Genomic DNA, 19,029 nt, shown 5'->3' with positions numbered 1-19,029 from the left:
AATCACAAAATTCACAAGTCCAGAAATCGGAAGCGCCATGCCCTGGCCTGCGTCCGCCCTCGGCCACGCCCCTTCATTTACCACTTTGGCCATCCAGACGTGCTCGGCTTGCTGCTGCTGGCACTTAGCGCCGTCCCAGGACTCCGGTGCGTCTGGAGACCAGGACGGAGAGCTTACTGTACTACGACCGCTCCATGCAACCTGAGGGACAGGAATCGGGACAGAGGGGAGGACCAGGAAGAGGGATGCAGGTTGAGTGGAGATGGAGAAAACGCACAGCCAAATGAACCAGCGCCTTAAAGAGGAACAGAAAACACATCGAGCCAAAATGTGAACAAAACACGGATGCTGACAAGTTTGGGAAAAATCTGGACACACGGAATGAAATGCATTAAGGCCTTTCGCCTGCTAGTCTGCCAAGCTCTGATTCGAGCCCGATATAACCTCTGAATGCCAGACGCGTTACCTCAGAGCTGGCACCAACCTCGGCACAGGAGCCGATACCCAGGACAGGGCAGGATGAGAATCGCTGAACAGCCGCTGACTGGTTGGCAATTAGGTGTCCAAAGTGAAACAGTATATTTTCCTGAGTCATGCTTTTCAAATGAATACCAAGGAAGTCACGGCAGGCCAGAGGCGCCAAATCCATTTAACAGTGGCAAGGCTCGGCTCGTTATCGAACGTCTGGCCGTCTCCATGGCAGCACCAGTGTTTGTTTGTGTGTTTACTAAACCAGTGTGATTATGTCAGCGTGACAGCAGAGGACTCTCAGCGCCGAGCACGGAGAGCAGAGGGGAATCACGCAGGAAGATTTATGGGGAGCGTTTAGCCCGTTTAATGAGCTAATCGAGGAAGACTGTGTAATTATCGTCTCCAACGTAGAAAGAAAATGCTGCTTTTTTGTAATGTTTTGCAGAGTGAAAAATTATTTTGGCTTCATAAATAATAATTAATAATGGTTTGGGGCTTCCCCCTTATGCTGATTTAATTTTTTTCTCTCCTCATGTATAGATTTGTCCCAAACTTCTGTTATGTCAGCTACTTAATACAAAATACCATTCCCATAAGCACAAGGAAGGGAAGCACACACACAAAACGGTGGAGATGGCTGACACGTAGTCTAGACATGCTATGAAAGAGCAAGCAACATGCGAACTTCAAGTACATGCCTGTGAACAACAAATAAATAAATGCATACATAAATACAAAAACGAACAACAGCATAGTTATGTGAATGCAACAAAAAGCACAGAGAATCCAATGACAAAATGAAGCAAAAAGAAAAAAAAAAAGTCATTCAAAACAAGGGAACGAGAGGGAGTGTTGAGTGACTAATGCCACACGGAGCTCTCCAGGGCAAGACTTCAGCTTTCTTCCCAACCAGTTACTTTCCCCAGCAAATTCTACCATATCTCTCCTAAAGCCGACCAAATAACCGAATGAATGCAGGAATTGCATCAGGCTGGAAGAGGGATGGGGGGGGGGGGGGGGGCGCCCCTCGTTCTCCTACTATTACAACACGCCCTTTGCTTCTATCGGCAACCACACAACTCAGATGCACCAATGAGAAGCAGAGAAACAGTAAGAGGGTCATTTACATAGACCAGACGGCCCAATGAGAAGCAAAGAAACAGTAAGAGGGTCATTTACATAGACCAGCATAGTGCCCCCCCCCATCTCTCCCTCATTTGCATTTCCCTCCCTGATGCAAATCAACATTCAGCAAAACAGTAATATCTGTTAAGAACAACAATAATAAATAAAATTTGTTAATTCTAAAGCAAACCTAGTTCCTAGCAAAATCCTCTGCCAAACATGCTTGTGTTATACAGTGGGGGTAAAGAAAGTTCAGGAAAACTAAATGCGCAGAGGCTCTCTTCCTCTCTTCCTCCCACACAGACACGTACTCATGAACACACCTAACAGGAAACCTCAGCTGGACACCATGACAGGCGACCACCCTACAAATTTCACTACTGCCAGCAAAAGCATTCTCTAGAGAGAGCAGAGGGGAGAGGACACTAAACCATGACTAAGCCTGCACGAGAAACACATCCACGTAAAACGCATCTGGAAAATCTAAGGGTTGTCAGGATACTGATGGCACACACACACATTATAAAAAATCTATTAATTAAAAATGTATTAAAATGACTTACATTGAAAAATTGCAAACTTCTGCGATATCAGTATTGCGAACAGTATTGCCATCAAAAATTTGCATCAATGATTAACAAACATCCTGACATTAGCTACTCTGATCAGCCCCAGTGTCACACTACAAAATGACTGAAGCACAAGACATTTCCAAACAAGGCACCTGAAATCAATAAACACCTAATCTTGACCTCCCCTACATTCACATTAAACTACACACATTTGGCAGACTCCCTTATCCAGTACGACCTACAGTTTCATTCAGGTTACAGAAGCAGGTGAATGCAGCATTAGGGATCTTACCCAAGGCCTCTTAGTGGTCTAGAGGGTTGAACCCCAGGACCGAGCCGCAGTCACACATGGGGAGGCACGGCTGTTACCCACCACACTAGAAAACAAGGCTTAATCATAGCTTGAAGTTTACTCCAAGTCCTGAGTGCTGAAGACGCCACAGTGCCAAGTTTAATTTAGAGTTCTGACAGCTTGGATGGCCTTAAAAGGGGGAGCGCTAAGTATCTTCCGTGTTCCAAAGCTCCAAGTGGAAATGGGTTAGTGTCGTGCTTTCCAGCTCAGTGAACAGTTATCCGAATTATACACCTCTAAAAAGGGGTTCTTTATGCTAGCCGAGCATCAAACCCTTGGCACCAGTTTCAGTTCCACCCCCAACTACCCTCATCAGCTCTACGGGGTTATTCTGAGTTATGTGCTCCAGAGAAAGGGGGGGGGGGGTGTTTCTGGAGGGAGGGAGAGAGTGACAGAGCAATAGTGAGAGAAGGGGGAGGTGGGGGGTGAGAGAGAGAGTGACAGAGCAATAGTGAGAGAAGGGGGAGGTGGGGGGGTGAGAGAGAGAGAGAGAGCTACAAAGAGCGAGCAAGTGAAAGCAAAAAAGACAGAAAAAGAGCACGAGAGAGAGAGAGCGCGCGAGAGCGACAGAGAGCGCGAGAGAGGGAGGACAAGAGAGCGCGCAAGAGCCTTTCCACATTAATTAATACACCCTCCACGCTGGCACTAATCAATGTGACTGTGCAACACAGAAAAGGGAATAATTACTGCATGGCTGCAAATGTGGATCAGACAGAGGATCAGAGCTTCCTCAGAACCAGCGCCCTGGGGAGCAGGAGGGGAGGGCTTGAGACGGAGGCACGACGGCAAACAGCAGCAGCTTACCTGCTTCACCCTGGGCCTCCCTGGGGAAAACTTCCTCTTGGAGATGGCTGGCTTTCCCATACCTATTTTGGGGGTGAGGGGGAAGAACGTGGCAGCCGGCACGCCGGGGCTGTACCCGGGCTGGTTCTGGCCGTGGGTTGGAGTCGCCCTCGGCGAGGCCTCTGCAGAGAAGGGCGACCGGGACAGTTTGGCCGAGCCGTCGGGGGACATTGCTGGCGAGCGCTTGAAACCTGGGCCCTTGTCGTCCCCGGCGGGAGAGCTGAAGCCGGAGAAACTGAGCTCGCTGGCCGGCGTGGTGTCCATGTCGAGGGTGGGGCTGTTCTCCACGGCCGGGGCACAGACGGGCTCGGGCGGCACCTCCTGCTCCTCCTCCTCCTGGTTCGCCTCCTCTGGTTTGGGCTGGCCCTGCAGCTCTGCCTCCTTCTCCAGTTCTCGCCCTCCGTCCTGCGCCACGCACAGAACCAGCGACTGTAGGACACCCTCTTGCCCCACGTCTTCTGAAGGCTTTGGTGACGAGGGACACTCGTCCACGGGGTCGTCCTCAGCTGTCGGGGGCGGTTCCGTTTCTTTGGTAGGCGAGGGGAAGAGCGCTTTTGGAACGTCTGCGGACGGTCGCGTCTCCTCCGGAAGCGCTGGCTCGGAACACTCTTCGTGCTTCCCCGTTTCCGCTGCGGTCACGATGGCTTGAGAGCCCTCGTCATCTCGGTCTGCCTCTGCAGTGGAATTCTGGGAGGACAGTGGGGATGCAGCTGCCAACGTGGGAGAGCGCTGGGGACAAGTCAGCCCCTCAGTCAGAGTCACCGTCACCTGGATCTCCTGCGTGGCGTCCATGGCTGGAGAAGACAAGCCAGACGGGGAGGCTAAGACAATCCATCCAGTGCTATTCCAGTTTCATTATACATTTATACAACATATACACCCAAAAACACAGCACTGTGAGAAACACTTATATCTGAAGTGCTTGTCCAGAAAAAAGAGACATGGATGAGAGAGAGAGTGAAGTACAGGCTCCATCACCTGGAGAAGCGGAGGAGTACGCAACCAGATCGACCGCACGTGGCTCAAATATCTACGTGTTTATTAAGACTTCAGTCCATTGGATCAGTACTAAGACATCAGAGCTGGAACTATTCAAAAACAGAACGTTTGAAATGGAGCGAAAGGACACCGACCTGACGGAGACTCGGTCGGCCCCTCGCGTGGAGGGACAGCGGTCGTCCGGGGCTCCAAACAAACTTCCTCTTCTACAGTCATGAAGACTTCTGGATAGATACAGAAAGCACGCAGAAATGAGGTCACAAACCTCATCCACTAAACACGCACTGAAAACACACTTGATCAAAAACTGCACACATGGGGGAAAGTACTTCAGAAAAAAGGCTGGATACTTGGCTATTAATTCCCAGACACACCTGAACATCAGAAAACCTGCAAGGTGCCACGAATTAAAATAAAAACCTTAACCTGAGTTGTTCACCCGTACACTCGTCACGAAACTGGCAAACTGCGCGTCAAGACTCTGCTCCACGTAATAACTTTAACCCAGTGAGAACACACGTTAGCACATCCAATCACACGACCGCTCTCTAAACATTAAGATAAACTTCAAATTCGGCTCTTCTTCAAAAAGATGTTCGACTGGCATGTTTGCAGCTAGCATTTCATGTTTCAGTGTCATTCTTACTCATCAGAAAATGAAATAAGAAAAACAAACACGAACTGAACGTTCCAAGAGATTATTACTTTACCATTCTGTGGGCCCAACAGCAGTCCTACTGCTATAACCCCAATATCTGTAAACGGAGTACAATGTAATATCAAACGAACACATCTGTCTCTGCATCTGTTGATGTGCCCAACCCTTCCACAGACTATTAATTCAGCCGTACATTTATATATCCAGCCATCTCGCCATCGTGATGGTGAAGGCACAGTGAGAGAACAGTGCTACCACCACAGCCCATCGAGGCAGACGTCTCCATGGCAACATATTTGCAAGCGCCGCCTGTTAGACCCCACTGCAGGGCAAAAGCAAATTAATAAACAAACATCCCGTGTGCTCTTGGGTCTTAATTTACCCGTACCCAAAGCAGAGCTTCCAGGAAATGGGCCGGGGGGGGGGGTTGGAGGAAGAACACCCATAAATCCAAACAGGACACTCAATACAGCCCACACTGCCTCGGTCCTGCAGCGCTTCAGAGTGAATCGCACTGTTCATTAATAAATAAATAAATCAAACAAAAAGACAGACACTCCAAATAAACCCAGGTGAATGCGAGCATGAGAGGATACAGAGGTGCTCCCCGTCCCAGTGCAGTTATACACCAGCCCTGGCCTCACTGTAGGAGTGCTCCCAGTGCAGTTATACACCAGCCCTGGCCATACACAGCCTTTTTCAAAAATTGTAATTTCAGGTCATGTGACTTACCACATCAAAACCTAGACCAATCACATCACAGATCAGGCAAATCATTCCACGCATTGTTCAGACAGCGTGCAACATCCCTTCTCCAAATGAGATGCTTTGTTAACAAATAAATCAAACACACAAGAGCTGCAAATCATGCATGTCAGATGCCACGGTGCAACTCCATCACAAATCTGGAATTTCTGTTGGAACGAGCAGCGCAGAAGGTCCAGACTGCCTGCAGGGCACGAGCCACAGACGGACCCGAACTAAACCGCTACGATGGGTCAGGTCTCGATCATCTTAGCACAAGGAGACCTGCAGCTGTAACCACAGCAAAAAAGGTGGTACTACAAAGTATCGACTTTGGGGATTATGAATACTTATGCACAAAAAAAAAAGGTGTTTTTTTCCCTCTTATTTGCATCACAGTAAAAAAACAAAACAAAACAAAAAGCAAACACTCTGACTCTTCAACGTGGTAGGCAAAAAAACAATACCAAATTAATACCAGGCTGAAACAGGAAATGCACCAAACCGGGGGATGGGGGTGGTGTGGTGTTTGGTGGTGAATACTTTTGAAAGCTGCTGTAGGGGTAAGTTTAGTTTAGTCAGCCTCATCTGCTCTTTGGGCTGCTGGGTTTCCAGGACATCCTGGCACAGACAAAACAAATGACATTTTTGGGAGCCAGAGATATTCAAGTGCTGTGCTGATGTGTTTAGAGTGCTTGCTCAGCTCCGAACATGTTAGGGAGGTTTGATTTCAGGAGGTGCATGCATACCCTCAAGAGCAGTATTTGTATATCTAAAATATACAAGTGTGTGTAATATAATAATATTACAGTACAGTGCTGCTCAGCTGTTGAGACAAGGTTTGTGATCTGTCGTATCTTGAGTGTGCGTAGTGGGCATGCGTGTGTGTCCAGGGCCTCAGGAAACAGGACAGAGAGGGAGAACAGGGGACAGCCTGAGGGAGAGGCAGCATGTGAAGGGTGTGTAGCAGCCCCTGGGAGCAGAACACAGTGGTGATGAGGCGTAGCAGCACAGTGCAGCCGGGGATGAAAGTCTGGCAGCTCTCGGCTACCTGCTATTTATAACCCATCCGGAAGAACCCAGACCTACTGCACATCAGCCACCCCCCTCCCACACACACAGTTGATGTATGCATTTATGATTTAAACAAAGGGAACACACTAATGTTTCACAAAGTGGACCGTGCAGGTGACAGGATGCCCCAATTAGAGCTCTGAGACCCAAGCACAGGGTGAGAGAGAGAGAGAGAGAGGGGGAGAGAGAGAGAGAGAGGAGTGTCAGACACAGAGTAAAGAGAGAAGAAGGAAGAACAATAAGGAAAGGAAACAGAAACTCAAACATGACTGAACTAATCAAACAGAATTTAAAACTCGGGACTATTCAGAAAACGTGATCTACGCCCAATTAAAACAAAAACAAAGGGCACATATGTTAATAAAGATTTGACCAAATCTTAAAAAAAATATTTTTTTTTCTGCTGAGTGAGAGGCACAACACTCCCTTTACTCCTAAATTTAAACACAGCACTAACAAATATACCATGTTTATATTTTTGAAGAGGAACCATTAGAGATCTGAAAGAAAGAACGAGGGCTACAAGAGACAGAGAGAGAGAGAGAGAGAGAGAGAACATAAGAGAAAGCAAAAGTAAGTAGGTAAGGGGGATGGGAGAGAGGAAGCAAGCAAGCGACCGAGAGAGAGAGCGCGCTGTGTAGCTGGCAGAGACATTCAGCTATTCAACTCTAGAGCAGGAAAGCAAACAGGCAAGAGAGTGTCCCTGTTGCCAAGCAGAGTTCAAACACACTGGGGCTCCTGGGGTCAGGAGAGAGAGACACACACATGCACAAGTCCAAACATGTGTGCGCAGCAGCAAATCTCTCCCTGTAATCCCTCCTCATTTGACCTTAAATTGGAGTCTATAAAACAGCCGAGTGTGCAGGACTCCCCGTCTCTCTGGGGACAGCTGTTCTCCAACCCCCCACCATCACCGGGGAGGGGATGCAAAAGTGTCTCACATGGCCATTAGCGCACATTAGCGTGCAGTGGTGACATGGTACTAGTTATGAGATCGCCTGTGGTCACTCCCCTGACAGCTCATGGCTCCAACCTCCACCACCCACACCTCACCGGCGCCCCAGTGCAGAGCAGACTGACATCAGCGTGATGTCAGGTGACAACCGTCCACATGTGTATACACACACACACACACACACACAGTGGGAAGCATGGCACTGCACTGATTCAAAAGCATGCAAGACTCTAATTCTGCGTTATTGTGTACATGGGTGTGCGTTTTTTCATTTCAGCTGTGTCCGGACGAGTCCCTGACGACACCAGACATCCGAAGGCAACCACTTAACAGCACCTTGGAGAATTTCCCCTGAGATCATATAACCACACTGTACACCTGAGACCCAACTTTGGCCTCACCTTTCAGTCAACGAGGACACCTGCACGCACGTGTGTGTGTGTGTGTGTGTGTGTGTGGTATGGGGGGGGGGGGGGGTAATAACAGGTGGGAGTCTGTCTCCAGTGGAGGTTCACGTGGGTTAGAGGAGGACGGAACTGGAGTTCTGCTTCCTGTTGAATCTTCTGGCTGTTTCCCAGAAGATCCCAGAGGACAGACTCACAAAGGGGGTTTCACGGGCTTCACCTACTCATGCCAACACACAGTGACCATCTCCCCTCCCTGCACACAAAACCACATTCACACGGACGATAAGGAACTGGCTGGGGCTGGCTGGGGGTATAATCACAGTGAATCTGCACTGGCATTCATCTGCCTGGCTCCAGGCCTGAGGAAGAGAGCGTTTTCATTAAGGTCCGTTAATGGTTGCAAAGAAAATAAGATTTGCTTTTAGCTAGAGAACAGGGTCACCAGCTGGGCCTGCAAATCTGCAAGTACAGGAAACCAGTAATTGAGGCTCTCTCTCTCAGAATAAGTGGAGAGGGGTGGACTTCTGCTCCAGTCTCTGGAGTTTGTCCTTATATTGCTGGAGGCCATTAAAGGAACATCACAATTACATGTCTATCAAATTTCATCAAGGTCGAGATTCTTGACACAATTTCGCATCCAGAAATTTCAATTTAAAATGCACTCTGTCTCCTTCTAAATTGCAATAAACAGTTGAACAGGTCTACAAATTTTTTTTTTTTTTTAATCTAAATACTGTCAAGTAAGCAGGTTGCCCTGCTGCCATGACAACAGCAATGGTGTTCTTGGGTTTTTATTTACAGACCTGCAAAAATTAAAAATAAGTGGCAAATCAAAGCGACTGCACCAATCCAGGGCAGTAAAAACCAGAAAAGACGAGGATTAAAGAAACTAGTCGACGACAAAGGAATTAAAAAGGTAAAAGCGCAGCATAGCCGCACCTCGGGTAGGGGTCCAGAGCCAGCTGGTGGCAACCTGCACCGTACAACCGAGTTCCACTCCGTCACTTCACACGAAACCGCCAGCTAGCTGGCAACACACAGGCTGCATTAATAAGTGACGGGTTTACGCGGAGAAAAGCCCCATCTCGAACCAGGGACACCCGACAGACCTGGGAACTGATTTACTGCAATATCAAAACACCACATGCAATACAGCTTTTGAATTATTTGCTTTAGTAACGCTGATATTTTGTGATTTCCCAGCTATGACATGGCACAAAGCCAGTGCATAAAAGTTACCTGTACCCCTACATGAGAAACCAACACTCACCCGTTACAGATGAGGGCAGAAACTTGTATAATTTGTATAAAAACCAAGATTAGATGGCCAGTCCAACATTTTCCAGAGTCATTTCTTAACCCATATTACAGTGGTGACCGAGCAGGCACATGAATGAAAGTAAAAAGTGGCAGGCACTCTTCTCCTGCACGCGCGCGCACGCCCACGACCTCCGCTGAACCGGCAAAGACACCGTAATTACAGTGGTGACAGGACAGAGGCCAACGCATTACATCTTTGTCACTCTCAATCCCACAACCTCAAGTGCCACTACGTGCCTGCCCTACTGAGCGGTTAACATCACCCTCTCCCAAGCCAGCACCAGCTAAGGATCCCTGTCAGAATACTGAGTGGCTGAAAAAGAAGATCTCATTCAAAAAGAAATCGGAGCCTGGCAGTAATATAAAACAAGAATGAAGGCTATTTCAATATCTTAATCCCGAATACTTCACTGCGATTGAGCGTCGTTTTTCACAGACCTTACGAGTTCAAGATTGAGCTGCTGCCACAACACTTTAGTCAGACAACAACATTGCAATCTTTGCTCTCAGACCAAAGTCTATATTTCGGAAACCTTCACCGCAGTCAAAGTGGTCTCAACCGCAACACGTCCAACCATGCAGAAGAGCGTCTGAGGACAGGGACTCACCAGCAGCTGCCTGGGGGTCGGCGGTGGCGTCCGGAGCACAGCCTGTAGCCTCCACTTCCACCCGCTTGCACTCGCCACAGCTGTAGCCGTCCCGCTTCTGCACTCCAGGATCGGGATTCTCCCGCCTCTCACACTCCACGTGAACCCATCTGGGAAGGAGGAATACAAATCCCAGCCTGAGCTCCGAATCCAACTGTCAATATCCAAATCCCCTCGGTAAACATTTCTAGGGTGAAGGATGTGGACTGGGAGAAACGGCTATTAGGTTTAACCGTGCCAGGGCAGGCCTAGCCCCTCTGTGCTGCCCAGAGAGGGAACGTTTCCTGGGAGTTTCTGAAAGTGTGTGGCCTGGATGGACAGTCAGAGCCGGGCCTGACGCTCCCCAGACAAGCTCTCCTCCACACGCCCCTGCAGGGTGGCACGGGCCTCCCCGGGCCAGTCATCGCACACCCTCTGAATCCGTTTCTTTCCCTTGTATTCAGAGACGGAGTGAGCATCCCAGCTCTCTCTTCCTCATTCTCTCCTCTGCTGCTGTACGCATCCCTACGGCTGCTCTACGCGTCGCCAGTAGTGAAACGGGCAGATGGGACTATGAATCACGAGTTAGTTGAATTTTCTGAGAACTACAGTCAGTGGGCAGCCAACTAGACATGAGAAGGCACAATTAGCATATTAAAATACACTGAAGGGAGAGTGGCAGATCAACACAGGAAATAATTTCGTAATTTCTCCCGTCATCACACATCTCGGGCAGCACTCACACTGCGAGTTTCAGCATGAGCTAACCCCCTTGACCCCCCCCCCTCCCCCTCTAACTAAATTCTAACAACCTTTGACCCTAAAAGCCTCGGTCACAAAGGGCAGGGATCTGATTATGCTCAACTCACTCATGCACAAGGCAAGACGAAAGGTCGTCATGACAACCCCCTCACCCACCCCCAATGACTAACTGAACCCCGCCCCCCAGGCCCCCCACGTTCAGATCCATATCTGCAGTGTGGGGGTCTAATTAGATCTGACCCACCACTGAACAGTCAAAGATAGATGATCAAATCCGTTTGGCTCACGAATCACACAGACGTCTCGTGTCTCAACAAGTTACTCTAATTGCCTTTTGAAATGTGAACACCGCACACTTGAGTGGAAATTCTTAACCTCGACGTGCTGTTCTCCACACAGACTTAGCACAGATCCTTTCATAAAATGCCTAATGTATTCATTCCTACAAAAGATGTAGTTAAGGAACTACAACCAGTAAACAACTTGGTAAAAAAATATTCCACTTTATTTCCATAAAGCATTCCCCAGAACAGTGTTATTCTTCGCCATGGAATCTGGAAAAACTCCAGTTCCTCCAAGTCTCACCTCTTGCAGGTGTTGCAAGTGAGTGTGTCCTTCAAGGCCTCGGGGTTGTGAGCCCGCCCACAGATGTGACAGGAGAGGGTGAGGTCTTGTTGCTGTTGGCAACACTCACACAGCAGGCTAGTTGAAGTCCACCGGCCAGTGGCCCGGGTACCACACTGAGCACACGCGCGACAATTCTGCAAAAAAGCGCACACACACACGTTTACTATAGGTTTGGTTCTAGGTTACTCTGCCTCAATAACAAGTTAACATCTCACTTGAGTCTGAAGCGTCTATTACTGCTGCTGCCATTGAGAAACACAGTGAAATTTAGAACACAGACAGAGCATGAAAATGGTGAATTTTAAAATTAGTGGAGGAAGCAGAAGTACTACGTTAAAAAATTAGCTTTACTACCTTCAAAAGGCACATGAGTGACCAAAAAGAGAAGCGTGAGAGAACACAAAGCCAAGTGAGATTTAATTATGCTGTAATCACGTCCCCGCAGGTCCCCGAGCTCTGCAGGAGCAGCTCCAGCTAGGTGGGATCCGAGGAAGGGCGAGAGAGATGGAGATGGAGTCTCGGAGCAAGAAAGAGAAAGCGAGCGAGAGAGAGGGGCAAGAGACTGTTCGACACTGCCCCGGTTCCAGAACCAAACCCTCCCAAACACGCCCACAGCGCCCACTCCATCAGGCAGAAATGACTGCGGCGCCCAGCGAGCTGCTAACCACCCAGATATCTCCATTTTCTCGGGCAGCGGTCTCCTCTGCACAGAGGGGATTCGTTACAGGAAAAGCTGGCTGACAGCTGCTAAGCAGAGCCTGGAATCAAAATGGTCTGGTATGGCCCTTCCCCTCACACATCCCAGCGCCGGAACGTCCCCTCTGTGCCGAGAGCGCAGCGTCCGCTGCCAGACCACCACTCAGTCTTCTGCACATCAGCTTTGATCTATTGGCCTTAATGAGGCTGATGGGATCACCACCATGGGAAGGGGAATGTCAACTGAGAGTTGAAGTATCCCATTCCATATAAAACACTCCTACTCCATATAAACACTCCCACAGCAACATAGACGAAACATACATTGAAACTACCCAAAACCCAAACTACTGGCCTGTGAGTTGGACACAATGCCTGAGCTGTTACCAACCCCATTACAGACCAGCTGAAAAGGGCAGGTATACCAACACCAGCCAACAGCCCAAAAAAAAAAAAAAGAGACAAGTGTAAAAAGTTATTTTGCACAGCTGTCTAACTAAAAAAGCCCCGGGATGTCACGGGTATGATGGAGGGGAGATGGGAGCAGACAGAAGGAGATGGCATCGCCTTGCACGATGGCACAACAAGCACGAACACCTGACGATTTCCACTCTTATTCTCACAGAAGAGGAGGGGTCAGAGCCGGGGGGCGGTGTGGGTCACTCCAGGGTCACTCCATACCTTACACCTCCAACCGCTGGTTGGGATGGAGTCCATGACGGGCTGCAGGCAGAATGTGTGGTAGCCCTTATCGCACATGTCACAGACCAGCATCTTGCTGTCGTCCCCCGGGTTCCTGAACAAGAGCAAAGAAAAACAAAACACCGCCAGAGTTAGTTACATAACGGCTGCGCATGCACTCAGACACCAGCAGGAGGAGGGGAAAAGTCTCTCTCTCTCACACACACACACACACACACACACACACACACACACACACACACAATCAAACAGAGAAGTGCCATCCATGCTGGCTTAATAGCAATCAATTTTCTAGTGTAATGTCAGGCAATGGCGGTTTGCTGTTTATCTAACTGAATTAGCCGCCGCGTTCCACCCAGGGATCACGGACCGCAGATTCGGCACGACAGCGGTCCTACGGGCCGAGCGCAAGCCGACGTTCTCATTCGGGAAGCCATGCAAATGCGCCATTAAACTCGCCGCATGAGAAATGGCGCAGCGGTAGCTGTGCTCCCAACTCCAAACCTGTCTAGGTGATAAATCCCAGCGGGGTGGGGAGGGATTTGGGGGACGACTAGGGTTGTATCGGGAAAAGTGAGATTTATTAGAGCAGAAATGGGGGGTTATGCACGGAAGGAGGGAACGGCAAGACGGCTAGACGTTTGTCAAATTCCAGGCATGTGTTTTTCAATCAAATGTACATCCACACTAAACGAGAATGTCATGTGATATTTACAACTGAGGAGAGCTATTAAAGACTCTTCCCCCTCGCCTCTTGTGCACAGTGTGTGTGTGCGCCCCACCCTGCTGATTTCTGTCCACTACATTTTCTTTTTCCAGCCATGCTGAGCAGAAAGGGACCGTTAAGACTAAAATGGAAACCAGTTCGTTTCCGTTCCTTCGTTAGGATGGCAGCACTGTACAGAGCAGCACACACACACACACACTGCAGGGCGGAAAATGGATCAGCAGAAGGGAGGAAAAAATCCTCAGCTGTCAAGACAAGTTGGTTAACTGCACTTCATACCCCCCCCCCCCCCACCGCTAATCTCTTGCCGACTATTCAAAAATGCGTCAGAGCGCATCACGAGGAAATATTCCCTTCCCGGGCCCAGAACCCACCAACCGCTGATCCTGTCATGTCCCCTACTCAAGCGCTAAACACACACGTGCACACATGCTCAAGGGTATATGTGCGCACACACACACAGACGGACCAAAAAAAGATCCAATTTCTCCAAATGTGGGGTGTTGGGTAACAAAAAAAAAAAAAGGATTCTTCATCAGCATATCCCAAACACAGACAATGTTTCATTAGTTTCACCAGCTGTACAATTATTAGTCCTTTAAAAGACACGAGTCCACACCTATTTAACTGACACCAAATTACACTATACAGTTTACAAAGCTACACAAACACCTTCCAACAAACTCACACAAAGGCAGTGTATTAAATAAAACTGATGACAAAACACTCCTTAGATTAAAATGTTCAGTAGAGAGCATTTAACCTTTTCACATGTGAACGTTCTTACGAGAAGCAGCAGGTTTAAAGAACACGCGCTGGATGACGGAGTTGGACGCACTGACCTGCATGTCAGACAGACTTTGCAGTCAGGACACTGCCAGCCAGCCCTCTTCAGAGGCGTGACCAGCACGTCCAGACAGGAGCCGTGGTAGTGCTGACCACACGTGGAGCAGAAGAGCTGGTCCTGAAGCTCTCCCGGCCTGTCACACACCAAACAGTTCACCTCGTCTTTAGCTGGGGGGAAGAGGCAGAGCGAGAGAAACCTTCCCATAAACTGTGGCACATTTATAAACACAAGCAACACCTTTCAAGGGTGTAACTTACTGGAGTAAACATTTCACAACGACAAGAAAAAAATTCTTGGAATTGAAAACGTTCTCGATGAACATTTGCCAACATCTTTTGAAAGAAGGGCTCATTGAATAATACTACAATCATATCAATCAAATTATAGTCAGTTATCACAGAAAAGCCTTTTGTGTGTGTGACAAAGAAGAAAGAGAAAGAACGAGAGAGGAAGAAGGAAGGAAGGAAGGAAGAACATGGGGGGAAAAAAAAAAAAAAACCCAAAGAGAGCGAGAGAGAGCGAGAGAGGAGGGCTGGCAGACAAGCAGCAAGGCCGAGGGACCGAGAGCTGAGCGACTCACAGCGCGTGAGGGCGAGGGGCGCGTGGTCCGGGCAGAGCAGGCTGTATCTCCTGACGTCCTGGAACGCTCCCGCCGCGGCCGCGCAGGGGTAGTGATAGGAGCGACCACAGCCTTCCTCGCTGCACTTTATGGATGCTCCGAGGCGCTTACAGTACGCACAGTACTGCGCACACACACACACGCACACACACACAGAGTGTACATTACAAAACAGGCCAACATTATTTATTTTGACAAGACAAACCGTGAAGTGGCAATTAAAAAGGCATAGCTTCAAAGTGACCTTTGACCTATCCGATTTAGCTGAGAGATTTGGTTTATGCTGCTGGACACTGACTGCATATAAAACAACTGCGAATAAATGCAGTGTTAAAATTCATTTTTATTTTTAAAATCCTCCAGTCAATCATGTAATAGTGCATTTATTTAGTCGGCTACTTTACACGCTGGAAACTACACCTTCCCTAGAGCAGTGCAAAGTACAAACACTCAGAACGTAACCCATTTGTAAACAGCAAATTACTATTACTACATGCAATAACTGAAGAGGGAACATTTTCCCGCTCATCATAACAGAGACCCTCGCGCTGCACGTCGAGTCTGAGAATTAGAGCGCTCACGTAAAGAGCTTTGTTTCCACAATTAGTCAGCATTAAACCCAAATCCTAACACATTCTTCTCCCTGCGCTGTATTGACACCATACTGAAATATCAGAATATTTCTGAGGAAGGGAAAAGTGCTCCCATTTTGAAGGATTACTGCATTTTACATTATCACATTGAAAAATTGTGCACTATAATACGACCAGGGACACGAACTGCATTTAAAAAATGAATAAACAACATGCGTGTGTCTGCCTTTAACCATCACTTTCCCCATTGTTCCACAAACAACAATAACTTGTCCTACTTGTGAGATTGCCTATCATTTTTCATGATTTTAGAAATTATTATAAACTATAAACAATAGGCAAGGTCTTTTCAATGCACGGTAATCAGCTTTGGCAGGTCGTCTGCTGAGGAGAGAGCAGTCAGAGCTTCTCTGTCTTAATACCAGATCACTGCGAGGGACCTCACAGACACTGGGCTTCTATAAGCACCAGGCCTTGAACTAAAACTCGTCTCAAGTCAGCAGCCTGTCCGTCTCTCACAGCACAGCTTTGAGGAACGCTGGCCCGCGTCCCAAACCCAGCAATCTGCAAATACCTTTCTGCACCGAGCATCGAGCCAGTGAGAGCCAGGCCCAGCGCCCTGGGGGGTTTGCCGTGGGCTGGGCTCCATGGCTTCCTTCACAGACACGCAAGACAGCTGGGGCCTCCGGCCTCGCCGAGCCTGCCTGCAGACCGGGGCGGCTTCTGTCCGATTTTGCAGCGGAGCTGACCGAAATGCAGGAAGGAATGTTGCGTCGCTTGTTTGGTTTCTAATGACCAAATCACAACTTGGGCTATTACAGATGACTATTAGCCAATATATCAGGCAGACAGAACGATGTCTATAAATACTGCAGCTGAAAATGCAGAAAAAGGTCATTGTTTTTTTGAGGCGTGTTGGCTGATGAGGAGACCAAGCCGCAGACTGCGGCTAATTCTGGAAGGAGAGTGGAGGCAAGAGAAGGAGAACGTTATTCCCCCTGTTCCTGTCCTGCGCCAATCCATAAATCCTGAAGGACAGTCCTCCACCGAGCACAGAAGCACAACCAACCTGTCTCTCCAAATTTGTCCGACATCCTGCCCGCACTGTTACAAAAGAAGCGAAGTCTGTCTTGCATGCAAAACAGCAGTGGGGGAATGTCTCTAGAGACCCGAGTGTGAGGGCAAGCCCAGACTAGTGCCCCAAGCTTCAGAGGGACAGAGGAACGCCAGCAAGCACCTCTGCCCTCAGTGACAGAGCAGCGAGAAGCCCTGATCTGGAGGGGTTTCAAAGAGTTCAGCTTCCTAGGCGCCCCCCTAGAAGTGCACTGCTCTGTGAGGTTTGGTACTGACCCAAATGCCAACACCTAAGTGGGTAACTCACATGGATCTGAACGCTTGATGCTAGCTTGTTGGGGACCTCGGGTCTGCAGAAGCAGGAGTGGGAGGCCCGACTCTGTAGGTGACAAAAAGCGGATACAGAGCTACAGGGGTATACACAGGTCTATGAGGACAGAGAAGACAGGTGTTCTCTGATAGTGCTGTCTGCATTATTTGTGAGGATCTCTGAAAGATCTTTTGTACAACATCTGAATGGTAAGCACAACCGGCAAAGAACAAAGTTTGAGAGCGCGAGAGATAGGGCATGAAAGCGAAAGAGAGAGAGAGATATCGTGCTGGCATCACGCGTTTTCTCCTGGTTTCTTAACAAGGGCCACCAGACAACTGCCACAGCTCACATAAACGTACACGTGCGCACACACGCACAAATACACAGGCACACACACGGCGCTGACATTTTGTCTGAAAGCTAAATGAGCAATCTGCCAATAGTTTAGCAGATTAGGGGTGCAAATTCAATCAGAGGAACATGATCTGGTGAGAGGTTGAGCAGCGTGGGGAGGAGCGTCCCACCCTGAGCGCCGTGACCTTTCCATTACACAGCTCACTGAGCCTCACCGCCAGGGACAACCTTTAGCGGAACAGCATCCATCTCAAACTGGTCCGCCTCACTCCCCCACGCAACCGTTCAGCAGGATCACAGGGAATACCGTGTCTGTGTGTGCCCACAATTTCATCAACACCTCCCCCTTACACACCTAAACACAGCCCTTCAAAGAAAGCCAATCCGCACCAGCACGGCACTGACCTAAACATCCTCACGGCACTGAATGAAAATTAAGCTCCGCCTGAAAATGTAACGTGTCTGAAGTCAGCCTGGCTCGGGGAATGACGCAGCAGACCAGCGCCAAAATATCGCCGTCATCTTTAAGCTCTGAGAAAGGAACTCTGGTGACACGGTCACATCCTTCACGTTTGCGCAAACAAGCTCGGAAGTTTCAACACCGCGTTATAGCATGATACACACACACGATAAGTCGACATCAGGTCCCAGAGGTGATGAAAATTAGCTGAAATAAAAACAATTAATTACCCCTAATGTGCCCCCTACAAACACCCCCCCTCCCCCACGAAACACTAACACCCCCCAGCTTCCCAAGCGCCTGTGTCTGACACATCATACTGTGTTAATTAGTGGATGCTCCACTAGAGAGATCGCAATAGCAGCGCGAATGTACTCAAAACCTAATTAGGAAATATTTTAAGAACCAGGGGACCTGCCCAACCCCCTAGCGCTCTCTCTCTCTCTCTCTCCTTGCATCTCTCTCACCCTCTCTCTGTCTCTGCCAATAATAACCCCCTTCGTGATTCTCTCTGAATACTTAATCAGCGCTGGGTACATTTGTCTTTGCCTTGTAAGCTATTAGCATCAGCACACATTTGAAAAAACTAGAGCTGAAAGCTTGCATCTTGAAACTGTTATTGTAGCATGGCATTAGCAGGGATGCTGAGATTATTTGTTCTCATGATGAAGTCCTTCGTGGAGTGGAAATGCATCTCAAAACAGTCGCAGAGTGAGAGGCAATCAACAGTTTTCTCATTTGTTTGAACAAATCAAGCCTGACTCTACATCCATGGAGAATCAACCAATTCAAACATGGAACAGTGCATAGAATCCAAACCAGTACATTAACACACACCTACCAGTACCAAAATCAACTACTGCTTATTAACCCGAGCTCAGGCTAGCTAGAATCTCTCTCTCACACACACACACACACACACACACACACACACAATATTGCTTGTTTGTTAACAAAATACTGGCTGTTGCAATATTGATATTGCTGTGAGGATTTCAGATAATCCACAAGAGAGTTCCGTTTTCTGTGGGCATTTTAATTAATCACAGCATTCACGCCTTTTGAAAGTCAAATATTTTAAGCCAAAACAACCAACTGAACCATTGCAT

The 19,029-nt window shown here is 48.4% G+C and overlaps 1 protein-coding gene across 20 annotated transcripts in view; it reads right to left on the bottom strand.

The window, feature by feature from the left end:
• kmt2ca (lysine (K)-specific methyltransferase 2Ca) overlaps positions 1-19,029 on the bottom strand; it is a 112,704-nt gene that overhangs the window by 55,857 nt on the left and 37,818 nt on the right. For 14 of the 20 annotated variants that reach the window (XR_014116918.1, XM_081696326.1, XM_081696325.1 and 11 more), the window contains exons 8-16: positions 17,101-17,172; positions 15,088-15,250; positions 14,503-14,674; positions 12,913-13,027; positions 11,494-11,669; positions 10,129-10,277; positions 4,497-4,586; positions 3,325-4,157; positions 82-201 (exon numbers count right to left, since the gene is read on the bottom strand). Coding sequence is in view for 19 of the 20 variants with exons in the window: in XM_081696326.1 (XP_081552452.1) it covers positions 82-201; positions 3,325-4,157; positions 4,497-4,586; positions 10,129-10,277; positions 11,494-11,669; positions 12,913-13,027; positions 14,503-14,674; positions 15,088-15,250; positions 17,101-17,172 (1,890 nt within the window). In the remaining variant the exon portion in view is untranslated. The remainder of the gene's footprint in view (positions 1-81; positions 202-3,324; positions 4,158-4,496; positions 4,587-10,128; positions 10,278-11,493; positions 11,670-12,912; positions 13,028-14,502; positions 14,675-15,087; positions 15,251-17,100; positions 17,173-19,029) is intronic. The other 6 variants (XM_081696317.1, XM_035530691.2, XM_035530699.2 and 3 more) reach the window with 3 other exon arrangements.

The sequence above is a fragment of the Electrophorus electricus genome, chromosome 14 (assembly GCF_041902795.1).
Source record: "Electrophorus electricus isolate QZ-2024a chromosome 14, ASM4190279v1, whole genome shotgun sequence".
Taxonomy (NCBI): domain Eukaryota; kingdom Metazoa; phylum Chordata; class Actinopteri; order Gymnotiformes; family Gymnotidae; genus Electrophorus; species Electrophorus electricus.
Note: the sequence above shows the minus strand (reverse complement) of the source record. Positions and strands in the feature narration are given on the sequence as shown.